Source organism: Polyodon spathula, chromosome 8 (assembly GCF_017654505.1).
Source record: "Polyodon spathula isolate WHYD16114869_AA chromosome 8, ASM1765450v1, whole genome shotgun sequence".
In the NCBI taxonomy this organism is placed as follows: Eukaryota; Metazoa; Chordata; class Actinopteri; order Acipenseriformes; family Polyodontidae; genus Polyodon; species Polyodon spathula.
This window is the reverse complement of record NC_054541.1, coordinates 3,471,524-3,490,749: the sequence shown is the minus strand read 5'-3', so window position 1 is coordinate 3,490,749 and position 19,226 is coordinate 3,471,524. Positions and strand designations below refer to the sequence as shown.

The window sequence follows — 19,226 nt, the reverse complement described above, 5'->3', positions numbered from 1 at the left end:
GTGCTCTGCTACCTATGTATCTAAACATTCAACGAAGAGGGCAGAGCGGACGGGCGCTGTTGTGGATCCTATCCCGAGGACTGGAGACTGTTGCAGCTGTTTGTTGATTCTATCGAGAATTGAAACTGAAGACTTTGTTGCGGATAGGAGCGCTTTGTACAGGACACTTCAACAGATTGAGTTTCCAAACCAGCGGAACAAAAGTCTAAGCATCAAGGAACCGTTGTATAATTCCAGTTGCATTTTCCTTTCATGGAACTAAATGAATGAATTGTAACACATTCACATAGAATTGAACTGTTAATTATTTAGTTTGCACCCTTTGCATGTGAAATAACTTTTAGTGAAACTTGATCAAGTAACTATAGTAATTATCTCATTGTTATATGAAGTTCTTTAAAAGTAAACTTGCCATATACTTAATCTATATTCCATTAATAAGCTTAATGTGATATATTCTTAAGATTGTCTGCACTATCTCAGATGTACTCTGTGCATTGGATGTGGGGGTGTGGGGGTGAGCAAAGGAATAGCGTCACAGTCTGCTTGCTTGCTGTTGAAGCTGCTGCTTGTGTAGAGACCAGCGGGGTCATATTTCAATTGCCGGCTAGGTCAAGCATGAATGTAGTGAGAGCTTTGGAATTGTGTTTTGTGCTTAGAGACTAAGAGATTTGCTTTCTAACTTTTCTGATTTCTGTTTATTATTTGTGTACTTAATAAAATACTATTGATTAACCACTCCTTGTGTCTGCTTGTGAATGTGTGTTCATAGTAAATCCTCAATCTTTAGAACACATCAATTTAAATATTGTTAGTAAGAGAACTAATCAACCCAGATGTTTAAATGATCAATTACTGAATTGCTCCTACATCTGTTACATGTATTACTGTAGTGGTGCACGGAGTATGGTTATATAGCACAGGTGATGTAAAATGTGTATTTGTATTTAGGCATGAGGAAATGCACAACCACTTCATGTACGGATTAAAATGGGTATTTGTATGTGGGCACTGGGGATTGCACAATTAGTTCACGTGCTGGGATTCAAGCGAACAATTAATTAGCAACTGAATCCCGGCACAGTTGTATATAAAGATGCACGGATACCTCACTCTGGGTTAAGTGTACAGTGAGGAGGTACGAGAGAGAGGAGAGAAATAAATAAACAAATACAGAAACAACTGCTACTGGTGCTAAACCACCTCAGCACAGTACTTGTTTGGGTTAGTGTTTTCTTTGTCTATTTATTTTGGCCAACACGCCATTTTGTTTTGTGTTTTGGGAAAGTGTTTGTGTTTTGTTCGCACCTTTTGTTTTGTTATTTTGATTAATAAATACGTGCATCCGCGCTTTGCATACCTCGCAGACCTGACTGTCTGTGATCCTCCCTGGTCTGACGTAATCCACCAGCTAGCCTGTTCAAAATGAGGGGATGCAAAGCATTTGGCCACAGCTGTATTACATTATATAAGGTGCGTCACGATTCGTAAAGGTCTTTGTTCAAGTCTTCCTGGATGACAACTTTCACTGGAGGAAAAAAACTGCAGCCTTGACTGAATTAGACTCTGTATTAAGTGACACTCTGCACGCTAATGCCCGTATCAGTTGAGCTGTGTTCCTGTGCTGTGTCACTCTCGCTGGTTACCTGTCCAGCAGCTCCCAGTCCTCTCCACCCCAGCGATCCCGGAATTCCCTAGTGTTCATCCCACCCACAGAGTCCAGGTCCGACTTGTAGAGTCCCAGCAATCCAAATCCATTCACCTCCCAGTAACCTGCAAGCAGAGCAGACACGTCCAGTTACTGCATTGCCCGCGGCAGCCTTCTTGAACACATGGGGCACTATTTTAATGATCTACACCCTGGCAGAGCTAATAAATACCACCGCTTAAATCTCTAATGATCTGTCTTGCATTTTCCTCCCTTTGTCACACTTGTTAACTTCTCCACATATTATAAAACACAGTGGGGAGAAAAAAAAAAAAAAAATCAGCTTTAGATTTAAAATTTAGACCCACAACTGTTCAGAAGTCACATTTTATTAGAGCAATACACTCCAGGGATGGCAATAAGACTCCCACTGCATAGCTGTTTGATCCATTCCTGGTATTACTGTGTAATAGACCGCACCTGATCTTGTTACCTAAACACACTGTGGCTAAACACGCTTGTAGTATAACCTGGAATGGCGGAAACTGCTATACAGCAGGAGACATTTCTATCCCTGCACTCATTTTAACTAGAAATTGGTCAAATTGTTTTACTAAATGAATGACTTGCTGTGAATGCTCAGAGCATTTCCAGTATGCACAAAACAGGATTTGCTTAACATTGATGGCAAAAAGACTCCTGTTGCATAGCAGTTTCACCTATTCCACGTTTTACTACAAGCTTTATTAGCCACAGTGTGTAGGTAACAAGCTGAGGTGTGTGTTATTAAACTCCAAGTAAAACCAGGAATTGATCAGACTGCTCTGCAATGAGAGACCTGTTTCCAGCCCTGATGAACTGCCCCAGTCTGGGAGCATGTGTGGTGCACAGTACCGTCTGGGTCCTGTGTAGAAGCCCCACAGTCCAAGCGCAGGACAATGGGGGCGAAGACCAGCCTGCCCTCCACACAGTGCTTGCGGATGCTGTCGAGGATCGAGGCGGGGAAGTGAATGTGAAGATCACACAGGAACACAATGCTGCTGTTATCCTGAGAGAGAGAGAGAGAGAGAGGAGAGAGAGAGAGAGAGACTTAAGGGTCCTTTATTGAAAACATTTTGAAAAAACACATAAAATAATTAACAATTTACAATAACATCCTTTTTAAAAAAAAAAGATAAACAAGGTTATATATAAAACAGATCTAAATTATCAATCCCTCATTCACACACAAACGCTGCTGAAAACTCTGTAAGTCACGAACTAAAGAAAAATAAGCAAAATCGATTTGAATTCATGTTTTCAACAATAATTTCAACATTAACTCAGCGTTATAAATTCCCGACAGTTGCAGCTTGTTTTTCCTGGTTTTCCAGATTGCTAATTTTCCTTGCCCAAATATAAAATTAATTAAAGCACTTTTAAATCATGTCTTGTGACTGTAAGGAAAATTGAAAATCAATAATTTAGTAAAAATCACATTTAAAGAAATTATCAGTTCAGCAATAGCATTAAACAAGGGGTCCAGCCTTCTGCAGTCAGTAAAAAGATGAAAGTGTTTCTTCCTCTCCACAAAAAACACAGTCTTTACTAACTGCTGATGCCATGAAGAATGCGCCACTGTAGATCTCCTGAACGGTTAGGCAAAGGCGGTTTATATAAAGACCTCCAGGCCGGAGCAGTACTACCTACACAGTCCACATGAGCTCTCCACCTGGTATCAGGCAGTGTCTTTAGCGCATTTACGTGGCACAGCTAAACACAGAGTGTGTACAGCTCCTTTTTTCCAGAAGAGTGTGCAGGAAGCTGTTGCAGCCTCTCAGTACTGTATAGACCTTCCAAGGTTTTCAGGAACAGCAGGGGACACTAAAAAGGAAGGGCAAGCCAACTCTTGCTCATCAGTGCCTCCCAGAGCCTGGTTCAACATCTCTATAACCCTAGGGGAGAAAGAGTCTCTGAGCTTTTTCAAAAGATTATCTAGTACTCTGAGTGAGTGAATTCCCAGCTGTTTGGCCAGGCTTTCCACCTCTCTCCACCTCCCAATGCTCACCTGCAGTAAATCTTTTAGTTTTGTAATGCCCCCTTTTGCAAAACTAGAGCACACCGCCCCAGATTGGAAACCATCTGCAGGGAACAAGGAGTTAAAAAATAAAGTCTCCTCTAGCAACGCTCCTACGGTCAAATAATCCTCCAGTCTCTCCACCTTCACCATTCGCCAGGCACTGAGCATGTTCTTATAGAAATCTGGGAGTTCACTGGTGTCTAGCTGAGATAGATTTATTAAAAACAATTGCCAATCCCAGCCCAGTTCCCTCACTCTGTGCAGGAAAGAGAAGGCGATGTTTCTCCAGCTTAGCTCAGGTAAAAATAGCAAACGCTGCACTGCTTGCAACCGGAAAGTAGCCACACGACTGCGTACATCCACTAACCCTTGACCCCATTCACTAGGGGGGAGGTACAAGACAGCTGGCTTTAGCCAATGATGGCCACTCCAAAAAAACTCCAATAGCACTCTTTATATCTCATTTATCAGCCCTGGAGGAGAATCCAGGCACACCAGCCTGTGCCACAGCATGGAGGCCACCAGATTGTTGATCACAAGAACTCTTCCCTTGTATAACAACTGAGGTATCAGCCACCGCCAACGCTGCAGCCTTCCCTTAACCTTTTCTGTTAAATTCTCCCAGTTCTTGGATTCATACTGTCGTTCTCCCAAATAAACTCCCAGAACCTTGATCCCAGTCCTCCCCCAGCGCAATGGCTGAGGGAGCGTTGGGGGGCCGGCTCCACGACACTCCCCTGACAGGAATGTGCTGCACTTGCCCCAGTTCACCTTGGCCGATGAGGCTTTCTGAAAAATGTCCAAACTGTCTCTCAGTGCTGACCCATCAGCATGACTGGTGATGAAGACATTAACGCCATCAGCATAGGCATACAGTTTGACTGGAGGAGCATTAGGTGTAAAAGGTATTTTCAGACCAGCCAGTTTTCTCCCAAGATGACAAAGCAGAGGTTCAATAGAGAGAGCATATAACATGCCTGAGAGGGAACATCCCTGGCGAATCCCTATGTACACCGAAAACGGACAGCTTAAGTTATTATTAATTTTCAAAACACTAAAAACATTTTTATACAACAGGGAAATAAAAGAAATTAAATTAGGACCAAAACCAAAAGATTGTAATGTTTTAACAAGATATTTGTGATCCACCCTATCAAATGCTTTTTCTTGATCTAGAGAAATAATCCCCAAATCAAGATTAAAAAGATTACTAGCAGTTAAAAAGTCTCGGATTAGAAATATATTACCAAATATTGTCCTTCCAGGAATGCAATATGACTGGTCTTTATGAACAACGGTGTGAATACATTCCCTCAGTCTATTGGCCAAGGCTTTTGAAAATATTTTATAATCCGAACATAAAAGTGAGACGGGGCGCCAATTCTTTAGTTCTTTTAGCTCTCCTTTTTTTGTCAACTGTGTAATCACAGCCCGACGACAGCTCAGAGGCAGCTCTCCTTCTCTAATGCACTCTTGTAAAACCCGGAAAAGGTCTTCCCCAATCACTGGCCAGAGCTTTTTTTGAAACTCTGCCTGAAGGCCATCAATCCCAGGGGCTTTTCCTGGTGACACCTGAGTGACTGCCTCCGTCAGCTCCTGCATTGTCAAACAGGCTTCTAGGGGGCGCTGTTCTTCTTGAGACAAGCCGGGCAGGTCCTGGTGCAGTAAAGCGATTTGCTCCTCATCACAGTGCTCGGCACTAAACAGCTGGGTGTAGAAAAACACAGCTGCTCTATTAATATCTTCTTTACTGCGCACCTCCTTCCCGCAGGGCAGACGCACACAAAACAGTGGCTTACTCTCCACCACCTTCTCTGAATTGAAAAAGAATTTGGTGGGTGCGTCCATGTCCTTTAGCTGTGTGAAACGAGAGCAGATGAGAGACCCCTTCACTCTTTCGTCCAGTAGGCTGCTCAGAGTTTCTCTTTTCTCTCTCAGAGACTGGAAGATGTTTTCATCACTATCGAGAGTAATTTTTATTTCTATTCTCAATATTTCTCTCTCAAGCTCTTCAACTGTCTGGTTCAAAACCCTGGTTGTATTTAAAGTATATTGCTGACAGAAAATTTTAATTTGTATTTTTCCAATGTCCCATCACTGTTGTATACTACTATATTTCATACTCTGCTGCCTCCAGGAGACCCAAAATGCTTTAAAAAGATCTAAGAACTGTTTGTCTTCCAATAATTTAGTATTAAAATGCCAGTATGACTTTGAGGGAGCAGCAGAAGGCAGGCAAATAGTAAGTAACACACAGTGGTGATCAGACAGCATAGTGGGAATGATAGTGCTCTTAAAAATCTGATTAAGATTTTGTTTAGTGCAGTACAATCTATCTAGTCGCGCTTTTGATATCTGATTATTATTACTGATTTTAACCAAAGTGTACTGCTTTACTCTGGGATATAAATTCCTCCAGACATCAACCAGGCTTTGAACTTTTAAAACAGCAGACAATTCTTTTGAAGACTGGGGATGTGGCTCTTCATGATTCCTATCCATAATAAAATGTTCTGTACAATTAAAATCACCCCCCACTAAAATCATATGTGCAGGATTACAATTAGATAAAACCTGATTTAATTTTTTAAAAAATAAAACTTTTTCCCTGCCCTCATTTGGTGCATATAAATTGATAAAAACAATCTCAGTGCCTTTAAAAAACGGTTCTGTTTTTAAAAGGTGCCCTTGGATTTCCTCACTAACTGATAAAATATCTATTTGCAGCCCTGGGAAGAACAGCACAGCTACTCCAGCACTGGCATTAGAACCGTGACTTAATACGCCCCGCCCCTTCCATTCGCTCAGCCACTCGCTCTCATTCATACTGTCTGTATGCGTTTCCTGTAAAAACATCACATTCACTCTCTTCTGTGTGATAAAATGAAATAAATGTGCTCTTTTATTGACACTTCTACAACCGTTTACATTAAAAGTAGCTATTTGAATTTGTTCCATAGGAAACAAAGAAAGCAAAAACAAAAACAAACTACTAAAAACTATATTAAAATGTCTTATTAAATAATCCATTAATATGTCTTCGGTTTGTTATCATTCAACAATTTTCTTGCAGAGACTATTACTTTTTTTAAGCGATACCGTTTCTTTTGGTCTAGCTCCTCTAATGTAGCTTTTCTCATGGCTATTTTTGCAGAGTAGATAAACAGCTGGATATTAGGAAAGAACTGTTAAATCAGTTCCCCCTTTCCCTTTGATTTTATCTAAAAACACTGACATTGTAACAACTGGATATATTTTACTCTTACCAGATGGGTTGGGCAGAACCTCATCGTGCAGCACCGAGGAGTCAGAGAGCTCTCCTCCATCATCCATCTCCAATATCAACGACTCCTCTTCAGATTCTTCAGTGTCATCCACAGCTACTGTAACCGGCAACAGGTCCTCTGATCTGGAGGCTGTCTCAGCGCTGGACTGAACTGCAGCTCTGCTGTTCCCCTTCTCCCTTCAACGCGGGGTATCGCAGGTTTACACCGAGATCCAGCTTTACCTTGATCTCCTGTCCCAGAGCTCTGTGCTGCAGCAGCACCGCTGCCCTGAGAGAGCGTCTCAGAGTCCCAGACAGACTGCCCTTCTTCAGCTACCTTTCCTGGGGTGGCCACACGTCTTTTCCTCTTTTTTTCAACAAGTTGAAAACCTGCGTCATCTGGGGAATTCACTGTTTCAACTCTTGTTTCTTTATTGTTTTCTTTGACCTCCGCATCGACCCCCCGCTTCAGTCGAGGCGCCGGCTCAGGTCTCACTGTCTGCGCTGGCAGCTGCGTTTGCTGCTCGGCCCCCGGTGCTGTCTCAGAGACTCCATCCTCCCCACTTGTTGGCTGTCTTGACTTATTGTGCTCAGTATCATTATTTTTTTTGAGGGCAAGCCCTTCTAAGGTGTCCTTGTCCTCCACAATGAAAACACTTCATTGATTCTGTGCTGGCAAATATAACATAATTACTACCGTCAATATTGAAAGTCCACGCAACTTCAATAGACGAGATGGGGTCATTCAATAATACAAAAACTTGTCTCCTAAAAGACATGACATGCTTAACATCTGGGTTTTTACACCTGAGTAAAATAGGTTTAATTGGGGACATTATTTTTCCGTATCTTTGTAGCTCATTAATAATCAACTCATCTTTAATGAAAGGCGGGACATTTGAAAGGATAACTTTAGTGACAGGGGAAGCTAAAGGTTAAACGCTGACAAAACTTTCTTTGATATACAAACCTTCTTCAACAATCCTGTTCACTAACAGTTCACTACTAAGAAAAACAATGATGGCTTTATTCATTCTTGTAGCAGAGTTTATATTTCCATACCCTATTTTCTCCCCGACAGCTAACAAACACTCCTCCACTGTTACTGAACTGTCTGGAATACATTTAAATCCGTGCCTGCGGGTCAGCGACCCAAAACTTCCCGATTTGGAACCCATGGCGGCTCCAAATCAGGAGAAAAAACTCAAATTAAATAATACAAATAAATAAATAAAACTAAACGTGTACAAAATGAATAGAACTTCAGTAAGTTTTACTCACGCACAGTACACACCACTCGCTCTACACAAGCCCCTCCCACAATCCCACAGTCCTCAGCGAGAAAGAGAGAGAGAGAGAGGCCCCAGCCTTTCTTTATGGAAATACAAAACCAGAGCTGTTACTACCACTGAAAACAAGCCCCCATGACCTGCTGTACAGCCACAGCATGTACAGAGAATATATGTGCGACATCCCTTACAACACAATATTATTAGGCAGCTTTCCTAAGATTCTTATGCATTTACCAGTTTGCTTTACCATGCATTCGCTGTGCTTTATTACTTTGCTGTGCTGTGCTTTTACTGTCTGTGGGAATCTTTTCTATGGGTTAGTTTAGCATGGTTTATTTTTTAATATGATTTACCGTGCTTCTCTGTGCTTTACAGTGCTTGGCTGTGTGACACCATGCTTTAACTGTGCTTTATTACACTTACTGTGCTTTTGCTGTGAGAAATAATAACAGAATTCATTAAGGGTAGTTCTGAACCCCAGGACTGGGTACAGCAGCAGGGCTAGTGTGAGATTCTAACCCTGCTCAAACTCCTGGCTCCTGATCATTACAATATTAATAATAATAACATACTTCATTTAGGGGAGTTCTGAACCCCAGGACTGGGTGCATCAAGACTAGCGTGTTGCTGTCACATTGCCTCCTCCTCTTGTCCCCTGGCTGGTGATTCCCACCTCTCCCTCCTACCTGGATGAGGTTGGTGCCCGCCTGGAGGCCTGCAGAGCGCTCGAAGTTCCCTCTCAGCTTGACATACTGGAACCTGCAGCAGAGAAACCAGTGACACCAGTTACAACAGCTTTCAGGGGAAAGCAACACAGCACGGAGACTCAGTTCAGAGGACAGCTCAGCATTCAGCACTCCAGTTAGACTGTCTGTGTCTATCTGTATCTGTGGCCCAGGGAGAACACTGTTAAAGGGAGTCGTTTAGCTGAGCTGCTCAGAGTGGCTCAGTTACTTAACTTGATGACCGGTTTGAGTATAGTCTTACACTAAAACTTAAAGCAGCCAGTGCTTTGAGTGTAGACAAGAGCAGAGTGCAGTTTGCACTCCCAGGTTCCTTCCTGAAAGGAACTTGTTAGATGTGACATTTTCAAGCAATTTCGAAATATTTAAACTTCAATCAGAATGGATGGGATACAGTTGCTTGGATTCTGCGCTCCACAGACCTCTGGAAAGGTCTGGAGGGGATGCTCCGGGTTTCCTGTATATGGGCAGTGCTGCTCGTCTCCGTGCCCTCCCCACATCCATGTCAGTGCTGCTCGTCTCCGTGCCCACCCCACATCCATGTCAGTGATGTGTTTCTTGTACCTGGGCAGCGCTGCTCGTCTCAGTGCCCTCTCCACATCCATGTCGGTGCTGCTGTAGTCAGTAATGATCACGTTGAAGTTCTTGTCCCCAGTCTCTCTGTACAGCTCCTCCATGTCTGTGATGAACTGCTGCACCCAGCGAGCTTGGTCCTTCACTGGGAGGAGAGAAAGATATTCAGCAGCTCCCCCCAACTCACACCTCTTCCTCGGCCTCTCTAGCTGCCTCTGCCCTCGTCTCAGAATCTCCCACATTCCTCTAGCCCCTCCCTCTGCCTCCCTTGCCCCCTAGCCCCTCTCCCTCTCTCAACCCCACCCCCTACCTAAGAGATGATCACATAGTTGCTAGAAGTTTGAACTGGATCGAGAGTCCGAGACAACACCACCCCCACTCAAACACAGACTGCAGTGTGAGAGGCCAGAGATCACTGACCTGGCACGATGAAGTGGACCATGGTCTCGTTCCTGTGGATCAGACCCAGCGGGCGGCACAACAGTGGCTCTGTTGGTGGTGGGGGGTGGGGGTGAGGGTGGGGCCCACCCCGGGTTCCCCTGGGCCACTGGGCAGGGGGCAGGGGGTTCAGAATGACGACAAACTGCGAGAGGCACAACACCCGCGCCCCGCCCTCCAGCAGCTCCAAATCCAGCAGGTAGCGGCTGCCCTTCACCGGGTCGAGACGCTTCTCCACATTCACAACACGCTTCAGAGAGTAGAGCCTGGGAGAGGAGAGAAGGAACAGGACACTGAAATACCAATACATGAACACAGGGCAGGGATGGAGATAAGACCCCTATTGCATAGCAGTTTGATCCATTCTTGGTTTCACTATGCGTCTAATAATAAGACACACCTGAGCTTGTTACCTGTGCAGTGGGTCAAATAAAGCTCTTAGTAAAACCTAGGAATGGGTTAAACTGCTCTGCAATAGGAGTCTTATTTCCACCCCCTTCTCCCCCACTTTCGTACCCCTTGTTCCTGGCGTTCAGCTTCTCCATGTAGCTCTGCACCACCCCCAGGGCCTCGGTCTTGCTCAGGACCAGATTCCCAGACACATTGCAGTGCAGGTCCATCCAGTCCGAGCGCTGGATGTCGAAGTCCAGATTCTTCAGATCGAAGGTCTGCTCCCAGTCCACAGCCTGGTCATAGAAAACTGGTTTGATAGACATCTCATCCCTGTCGTCCTCCTGCGGGAGGAGGACATCCTGGCTCTTTCCAGCAGGCCCTGTCACTAGCTCCCCCTGCCTCCCCCCCTCCCCCCACCTCACCGTTGTCCTCTGGCTCCCCCTCTCCCCCTCTCTCTGCCTCACTGCCTTCTGTTCTTGTTTCACCGCCTCCACCTGTCTCGCTCCCTCCCTCTGCCTCTCCAGCTCCCCTTCCTTCTCACGCTGGCCCCGAATTCTCTGCCGCTCTCTCTTCTTCTCCCGGACCTCCCGATCTACATATTCAAACAGTTGCGAGTCTGGCAGGACTCCTCCTGGAGAGGCGGAAAAGAAAAAAAAGAAACTGTCAGAAGACAGGTAAGAAATGAAATACTGGTGCTGCACTCGCATACAATGGACTTCACGGGACAATGGAAATAAGTACTTTATAAACCAAGTACATAGTAAACACAATTCAGAATGTTGTGTGGACCTTAAATATAAAAGAAAGCTTAACTTCCAAAGAACGGGAGACTTATTTATACAAAACACGGCTCCTGCCGGCCGTAAAATGTAACAAGTAGTACAGTTTTACGAATTCATATTTTCACTAAATGTAATTAAAATTGTCTGTTTAAACTGTACAATGGCTGTGCCAACAGAAACAGAGGAAGAATGAAAGTAAACAGCAACTGTTTTTCCTGTCTGACATAACAGATGGTGCCGTGACTCCTTCAATGTCCTGGACGTAATTTAATTGTGCAAAATCTCTACCTGTCGAACAGGAAAACTGTAGATATTAAATGTAACTATGTATTAAACTGTAAGTATTAAATGGTATATGTTATAAGTGAGTCTCTTTAAACCAGAGTAATCCTCCATTAAAACCCTTGTTAATTGGCAGGGACATGTCTCTCAATACGTTGTAAACAGAACTCTGTTCTAACAGGACTCAGCACTGATGTGTGTGGAAGAGACTTTGAATACTTATTAAATAAAGAATCTCTGATTAAATAAAGAACACTGCACACACCTTACTGTATAACCACTCCAGCTGATCTCAAGACATGCACACATGCCGATTCAGAACTTGTGCAACATAGTTAGAAAATCATTAACTTTATTCCATCCTAGTAACATAAGAAGTCTATGAATAATACAGCCTCCGCTGCTTCGAACGTTTTGGAGGATCCATCCTCATGAATCTAGAAAACCCAGATCTGCAGGAGCAAGCACAGAGACACCTCCGTTCAGAGATACAGAGCACGCTGAAATAGAGCATAGAGCGAGAGCATCACCTTGTGGTGATCAACAGTAATGCATCTCAAAGAATCCACAATGCTCAGTATGCATGCAAGCAAGCAGCCAACACAACAGCTCATTGCACCCTGCACTCCCTGGCAAACTCTGCACTCTCCCTTCAACATTCAGGATCACACGGTACCTGTCTGAATAATAGGTACCCCAGTGATAGAAACACTTGTTTTCAGCCTCCATGTGTGTGAGTCTGGTGTAGTCGTTTGGGTAAACATAGGACAGATGCACTTAAGGAAATCACAGAACAGAGGAGAGAGGAGAGCTTAAAGAGAGCACACCTCAGCCCTGGCCTGCCTGCCTGCCTGCCTGCCTGCCTTTCAGTCCTGGGGCTCTCTCCAGCAGACACTGACAATCCTGCAAAGTTGTGTGGCGTTTCTTACATCTTATATCCACTAGGGGCAGGGGAACAGTGAATGTGAGCGTTCCAGTGACATATCTATACTTTGCAGGTTGGACTGAAACAGCAGAAATGTGTGGAGCAGAGCAGTTTGTACTTACGAAGTGCAGGCCTTGGTAACGCACCAGCGGGGTGCCTGGACTCAGGAGGTAGCTCGGGCTGTAGATGCAGTCAGGGAGGACTTGCTCCAGGTGGGACTCGTTAATGAAAGGGACTAACGAGAAAGAGAGAGAGAGCGAGATAGAGAGAAGAGAGACAGAGAGCGAGCGAGCGAGACAGCGAGAGAGACAGAGACAGAACGTGAGAGAGAATGCGAGAGAGACAGAGAGCGAGCGAGCAAGTGAGAGAGAGACACAGCGAGACAGAGCGTGAGAGAATGTGAGAGAGACAGAGAGTGAGCAAGCAAGCGAGAATGAGAGAGAACGAGAGCGAGAGAGAGACAGCGAGAGCATGATAGAGAGAGAGACAGAGAGAGAGAGGTAAATTAAATGCAAGTGAAGCCAAAAGTCCTGATTATTGGCCATGCTGTGCTGCTCTCTCAGGGACTCACGCTGGTGGAAGAAGTCCCGCGGGTCTGGCTTCAGCATCTCTGCGGTGTGAGTGGAGTGCCAGCCGGCTTGGCGGTGACTGGCGGGGGACTGGGGGATATGCTGCACTTTGTCCAGCATCAGAGAGGACTCATCTACAGAGTGGACAGCAGAGAGCAAACACTGAGTCTGTCTATTTGAAATCATCCTGTACAGAATTTAACAAAAACACTTGAACCCTGGTACTGTTCACATCCCTAACCCTCTCCCCACGGTTTTTCCAGTAGGATCACGGGTCCCCCTTTAATGGCTTGCTAACCAAGCATTTTGATTCAAAGTTGTTGATAAGCGGTTGCATCCCAGCTCCTTTGCTTAGAATAAATGGTCCAATTGCATTGTATACCAGAAAGCAGCAGTAACTCTCTTTGCATGACATTGCCTTGGAGATCTCTGCATATTCCAGATTTAAGAATAAAATGCATGCAAAAGAACCAAGAGCTGAACAGCAGAAAAGGGAGGCTAGTGATGAAGTTAACCTAGGCTGGTCAAGTTAATCTATAGACTGCAGCACATTACACCCAACTAACTGCATAGCAGAAATCAGTACCTTCACATGCTTAATTGGACAAAATTCACTTTGGTAGTCCTGAAAAAATGGTTTGGTAAAAACTGGCCAAACTATATGAGTTTGAAGAGCTTATGGAAACCAATTGGTTCCGAGTGCAGAACTTACTAGTGTAGAGAGACAGAGACCTGGAAGAGACCAATGTGAACTGGGAGCCTGCCTGCGTCAGTCTCCACTGAAAGGAAAAGAAAACACAGGTCAGTCTGAGAAAACAGAACAAACACAACAAAGCTATTCGGCATTAGCTATTACTTCATTAAGTGCCATTGTCTTCATTCGAGGACATATCGTTTTTTGGAGTATTTTTAACTGGCATCTCTATCTGTTATTTTTATCTGTCTAACGGTATTTTAATAAGAACTTACTCTAATTTTGGGAACCCGCAAAAGTGAATTCTAAAATGTAATGTATCGGATTACATATGCACAGCTTGTGTTTTTCAAAGAGAAATTAATTTGGTGGTCAGTGGGTGAAGTTGTTTCATTGAAGAACGCTCACCGCCACTTCCACATGGTCTGTGCCTCCACTGTCCTGCTTGTGGAGCACTTCAAACTAGTACCTCTTCATCGACAGGACTGCAACCCCTTTGTTTTGTAGCTGGTAATACCCATTGCTGGGTAGAACCTGCTTTATTATTTTGGGTCCAGTTTTCACTGGCAATACCCATTGCTGGGTAGAGCCAGCTTTATTATTTGAAACCCGGTTTAAAAAGGGCATTAAAAGAAACCTGACCGGTAGACTTCGTGTTTGTCCTTTGTTGGAGCACCTCAACTCACCTATACACCGGAGCACTACAAACCACTTTGCCACAAACTGTTATACTGATCTCACAGTATCTGTCAGTCAACGCACGCCCCAATTTAAAACTGGGTTAGTTAGTTTGCCTTGGTTTTTTTTGTGTTTTTTTTAAATTTTTTTTTAAATATGCTTTACCATACCTCGCGATTCTTTACAACACTTTATTAAACTTTGCTGTGCTTTTACTATGGGATGCTTTTATATGGCCAGGTAGACTATCTAACCTGTAAGAGCAGAGCAGTCTTTTCATTCAAGGCTATAAAGGGAGAACAGGATGCATTTCGGCCCCTAGATTGTGTGGCAGTTAATGACAGAACTCACCGCCACTTCCACATGGTCTGTGCCTCCACTGTCCTGCTTGTGGAGCACTTCAAAGTAGTACCTCTTCATCGACAGGCTGGTTGAGGAGAGGAGAGGAGGAGAGAGGGAGAGGAGAAAGAGAAGAGAGGAAAGGGGAGGAGAAAGGAGGGGGGAGGAGAAAGGAAAGAGAAAAGAGCAGAGGAGAGGGGAGAGGGGGAGAGAAGGGAGAGAAGAGAGCAGAGGGGAAGAGACAGAGCAGAAGATGGGGAGAGGAGAGGGAGCAGAGGAGGGAGGAGAGGAGAGAGGAGGAGAAAGAGGAGAGATAGACTTGAATTTGACTCGGATCTCTGCAGTAACAGCAATGCAGACTACAGGTTTTAATCAATGTCTTTGTTCTGGTGTTGGTTTGTATTGTAAACTTTGTTTTGTTTCAGGGTGTGGACTGTCACTACAATTCATTACGAGATCTTCAGGACAGTGTGACGATCAATTCTCAATTCTGCATACTAGCAGAGGTCTAGTAAACAACTCAGAACTGCAAGCGCTGCTGCAGTAGCAAGCTTCTCTAATCGTATCTAAAGTAACCTTTCACAGCATTTCTCTTTCAGTACAAGGAACTGACATTTTAATTGTCCCAAGGGTCCAAGCGCTGAGACAGCTCGTATACTCCCAAGTAGTGATATTTTTATTTTGATCTAGAAAAATCTGATTTAAAAATATAAAAATCAAGCAAAGAACAAATAGACCAGTGAATATACTGCTACTGCAAATCAGATGAGAAGATAACTCTGGGCATTTCCTCTTTCAAATATGCCGTTACTAGTGCAGAGTAAAGAAGACTATTCATTATAAAACCCTGAGATACTCAAATTACACATGTGCTTACTAAGCAATTACATTGTAACTACAGTGTCATGGAAAATAGCAGACTACAGCGTCGTTAATGCATGCGCACAATGATGGATGAAATGCATTTATTCTTCAGCAAAGCAATGTGTAAAAGAACCTAAATAAAGAACGATTAGTATGATTGTGCAGTTACACTGCCATCTCTCATAATTACACTGTAACTGCACAGCCCTTCCACACGGTGCAGCACAGTAAATCTTTTTGCATAATATGTAAATACACATTTGTATCAAAAGGGTTAAGGTTACAGTTATGGTTATATCATGCTAAATAATGCACACAATAAGTACATTGTAACTATGCATAATAACATTTCAATTGTGTAATTACACATGTACTTAAAGTAACTACTATGTAACTACACAGCAATTAGACAATTAATGCAAAGTGTTATCATTATGTGCAATCCCTTGTTGTTGCATTGTAACAGCAGAGATGGAAATAAGACTCCCATTGCATAGCATTTTGATCCATTCCCAGTTTTACAAGACTTACCTGAGCGTGACATCTATACACTGTGGCTAATCAAGCTCGTAATAAAACTTAGATTGGGTGAAACCGCTCTGTAACAGGAGTCTGATGTCCATCCATGTATTAGCCACCTGTGTAATAAGAGATCCGACTGCTATTCACTGACTGTACAGACAGATCATACTGCCATTCACTGACTCTACAGACAGATCTGACTGCTATTCACTGACTGTACAGACAGATCTGACTGCTATTCACTAACTGTACAGACAGATCTGACTGCTATTCACTGACTGTACAGACAGATCTGACTGCTATTCACTAACTGTACAGACAGATCTGACTGCTATTCACTGACTGTACAGACAGATCATACTGCCATTCACTGACTCTACAGACAGATCTGACTGCTATTCACTGACTGTACAGACAGATCTGACTGCTATTCACTAACTGTACAGACAGATCTGACTGCTATTCACTGACTGTACAGGCTGAGAGACCAGACTATTATTCACTGACTGTACAGACAGATCTGACTGCTATTCACTTACTGTACAGGCTAAGAGATCCAACTGCTATTCACTGACTACAGACAGATCTGACTACTATTCACTTATTGTACCGGCTGAGAGATCTGAGTGCTATTCACTGACTGTACAGACAGATCTGACTGCTATTCATGGACTGTACAGGCAGATCTGACTGCTATTCACTTACTGTACAAGCTGAGAGATCTGACTGCTATTCACTGACTACAGACAGATCTGACTGCTATTCACTGACTGTACAGACAGATCTGACTGCTATTCACTTACTGTACAGGCTGAGCGATCCGACTGCTATTCACTGATTGTACAGACAGATCCGACTGTTATTCACTGAGTGTACAGACAGATCTGAGAGATCTGACTGTTATTCACTGACTGTACAGACAGCTCTGACTACTATTCACTTACTGTACAGGCTGAGAGATCTGACGTGGATATTTTCCAAACTCCCCTTGTGCCGTCCACTCCCTGCCCCTCTGCAAAAGACAACAAAAGCAACACAGAGATAAAGCCAGCAGCATGCCTAACTCAAGCTTCAATCCAGTCCAAGAAAGGAAGGACTGCAGCTTGAGGCTTTATTATAATGAAACAAATAATGGCTATTTAACCTAAGAAAAGTTTCGAAACTTGTTAACACACCAGTCTCCCTATTGGAGGGAACTCATTTAGAAGCACAGAATCCTTTTTCAATGTTCCCAGTGTTTTAGATCACAGTACATCACCTGGTAGGCTATTCCATGAGTTAATAACAGTGTGTAAAGTAAATTATAAACTCTGATCATCAATAAGAAAGTTTCAGCACAATAATAAACAGGACTAGACGAATAACTGATCAGCTTGATTGATTAGTGGGAGGCTCCAAGGGGGTGTGCCGCTGCTCTCTCGCACATACCTTCCCTACGTAGGCCAGCAGATGCAGCTCCTCTGGCTTCTCGTTTCTACTGAGCCAGAACTCTGAGTTATCATCCGAGGCCACGGCAAACTGGAACTCCCCTGAAACACACAGGAACCCCAGGGTCACAGGGAGGTCATGCATCGTGTCAGAGGTCACCCTTTATACAACACGGCTAGATACGTGCCCCGCATTCATAAACCCCACAAAGCCTGTCTCTCCAGTAAAAAAAAAAAACTTTATACAACTGTGTGACGGAGAGCGAATGAATCCGAATCAAAAATCTCCCTCTCGACCAGTGAGGGCACTGTACAACAGGAGCTGCGGGCTTCCTACTGAATGGTTGGGCAGTTCATCCTGGGGACAGTCGGGAGCCGGCCATTCAGGAAGAGGGCAGCGTTACGGTACCTGGAGTCATCGCCCTAGTACGATGAGCGAAGTTTCAGTCATGAATTGGAGGAGACGTGATTGAACTAGCTATCAGAGGGGGCGGGGCTTAGGGTACTTTAGGGGGACGTGACGCCGTAATCGGCTCCTTTGTTGTGATTAATGGGAGGAGACAAGGACGGAATCTTGAATGAAGTGTGCACCAGAGCACCCAGTTTGGAGACGTGTTTTTGTGTTTATTATTTCGGGACTGCAACCCCTTTGTTTTGTAGCTGGTAATACCCATTGCTGGGTAGAACCTGCTTTATTATTTTGGGTCCAGTTTTCACTGGCAATACCCATTGCTGGGTAGAGCCAGCTTTATTATTTGAAACCCGGTTTAAAAAGGGCATTAAAAGAAACCTGACCGGTAGACTTCGTGTTTGTCCTTTGTTGGAGCACCTCAACTCACCTATACACCGGAGCACTACAAACCACTTTGCCACAAACTGTTATACTGATCTCACAGTATCTGTCAGTCAACGCACGCCCCAATTTAAAACTGGGTTAGTTAGTTTGCCTTGGTTTTTTTTGTGTTTTTTTTATTTTTTTTTAAATATGCTTTACCATACCTCGCGATTCTTTACAACACTTTATTAAACTTTGCTGTGCTTTTACTATGGGATGCTTTTATATGGCCAGGTAGACTATCTAACCTGTAAGAGCAGAGCAGTCTTTTCATTCAAGGCTATAAAGGGAGAACAGGATGCATTTCGGCCCCTAGATTGCGTGGCAGTTAATGACAGGACAGTGAGACAATGTGCTTACCCTCCTCGTAGGGATGGATGTACCCGAATAGCCTTAATCCATAGTCCTTCCACCTCGGAGCCACAGCCAGCTTTCTCACTGTCATGCGCTTCTGACACAGCAAAGCAAGGACACAGCTGGAAGTTGGGTCTTACACATTGCATTGCTGCAGTCATAAGGCCTAACCCAAAGTAGAATTGCACTCTGTTCGCTCCAATAGGCAGGCATGTTGTCTTGATTTGTGGTTCTGGTTATTTAAACTCGTCATTTAAAGCAGGACAAGCCGACCAAAATAAAAGACCTTCCTGACAAAAATCCTCATGAAACACAATATCCTGGCTCTCAATCTGCACCTTGTAAAGCAGGCAGAAGGAGGGTTAGAGCGGGGTGTGTGACTCACATGGGTATACAAAGGGGAGTGCATGTTCTTGTAAAGCAGGGAGGCAGGCAGAGGGAGGGCGAGAGCGGGGTGTATGACTCACATTGGGATACAAAGGGGAGTGCAGGTTCTTGTAAAGCAGGGAGGCAGGCAGAGGGAGGGCGAGAGCAGGGTGTGTGA

At 44.1% G+C, this 19,226-nt stretch overlaps 1 protein-coding gene across 1 annotated transcript in view; it reads right to left on the bottom strand.

Annotated features, from left to right (window-relative positions):
* LOC121320154 (beta-1,4-N-acetylgalactosaminyltransferase 3-like) overlaps positions 1 to 18,994 on the bottom strand; it is a 30,786-nt gene extending 11,792 nt beyond the window's left edge. Inside the window, exons 1-13 of the mRNA XM_041258415.1 lie at positions 18,689 to 18,994; positions 17,495 to 17,595; positions 17,011 to 17,078; positions 14,693 to 14,768; positions 13,682 to 13,748; positions 12,972 to 13,103; positions 12,519 to 12,635; positions 10,535 to 11,042; positions 10,001 to 10,284; positions 9,572 to 9,725; positions 8,951 to 9,023; positions 2,543 to 2,696; positions 1,647 to 1,773 (exon numbers count right to left, since the gene is read on the bottom strand). Coding sequence (XP_041114349.1) covers positions 1,647 to 1,773; positions 2,543 to 2,696; positions 8,951 to 9,023; positions 9,572 to 9,725; positions 10,001 to 10,284; positions 10,535 to 11,042; positions 12,519 to 12,635; positions 12,972 to 13,103; positions 13,682 to 13,748; positions 14,693 to 14,768; positions 17,011 to 17,078; positions 17,495 to 17,595; positions 18,689 to 18,773 — 1,946 coding nt within the window. The 5' untranslated portion in view covers positions 18,774 to 18,994. The remainder of the gene's footprint in view (positions 1 to 1,646; positions 1,774 to 2,542; positions 2,697 to 8,950; positions 9,024 to 9,571; positions 9,726 to 10,000; positions 10,285 to 10,534; positions 11,043 to 12,518; positions 12,636 to 12,971; positions 13,104 to 13,681; positions 13,749 to 14,692; positions 14,769 to 17,010; positions 17,079 to 17,494; positions 17,596 to 18,688) is intronic.
* Between the last annotated feature and the right edge of the window lie 232 nt (positions 18,995 to 19,226).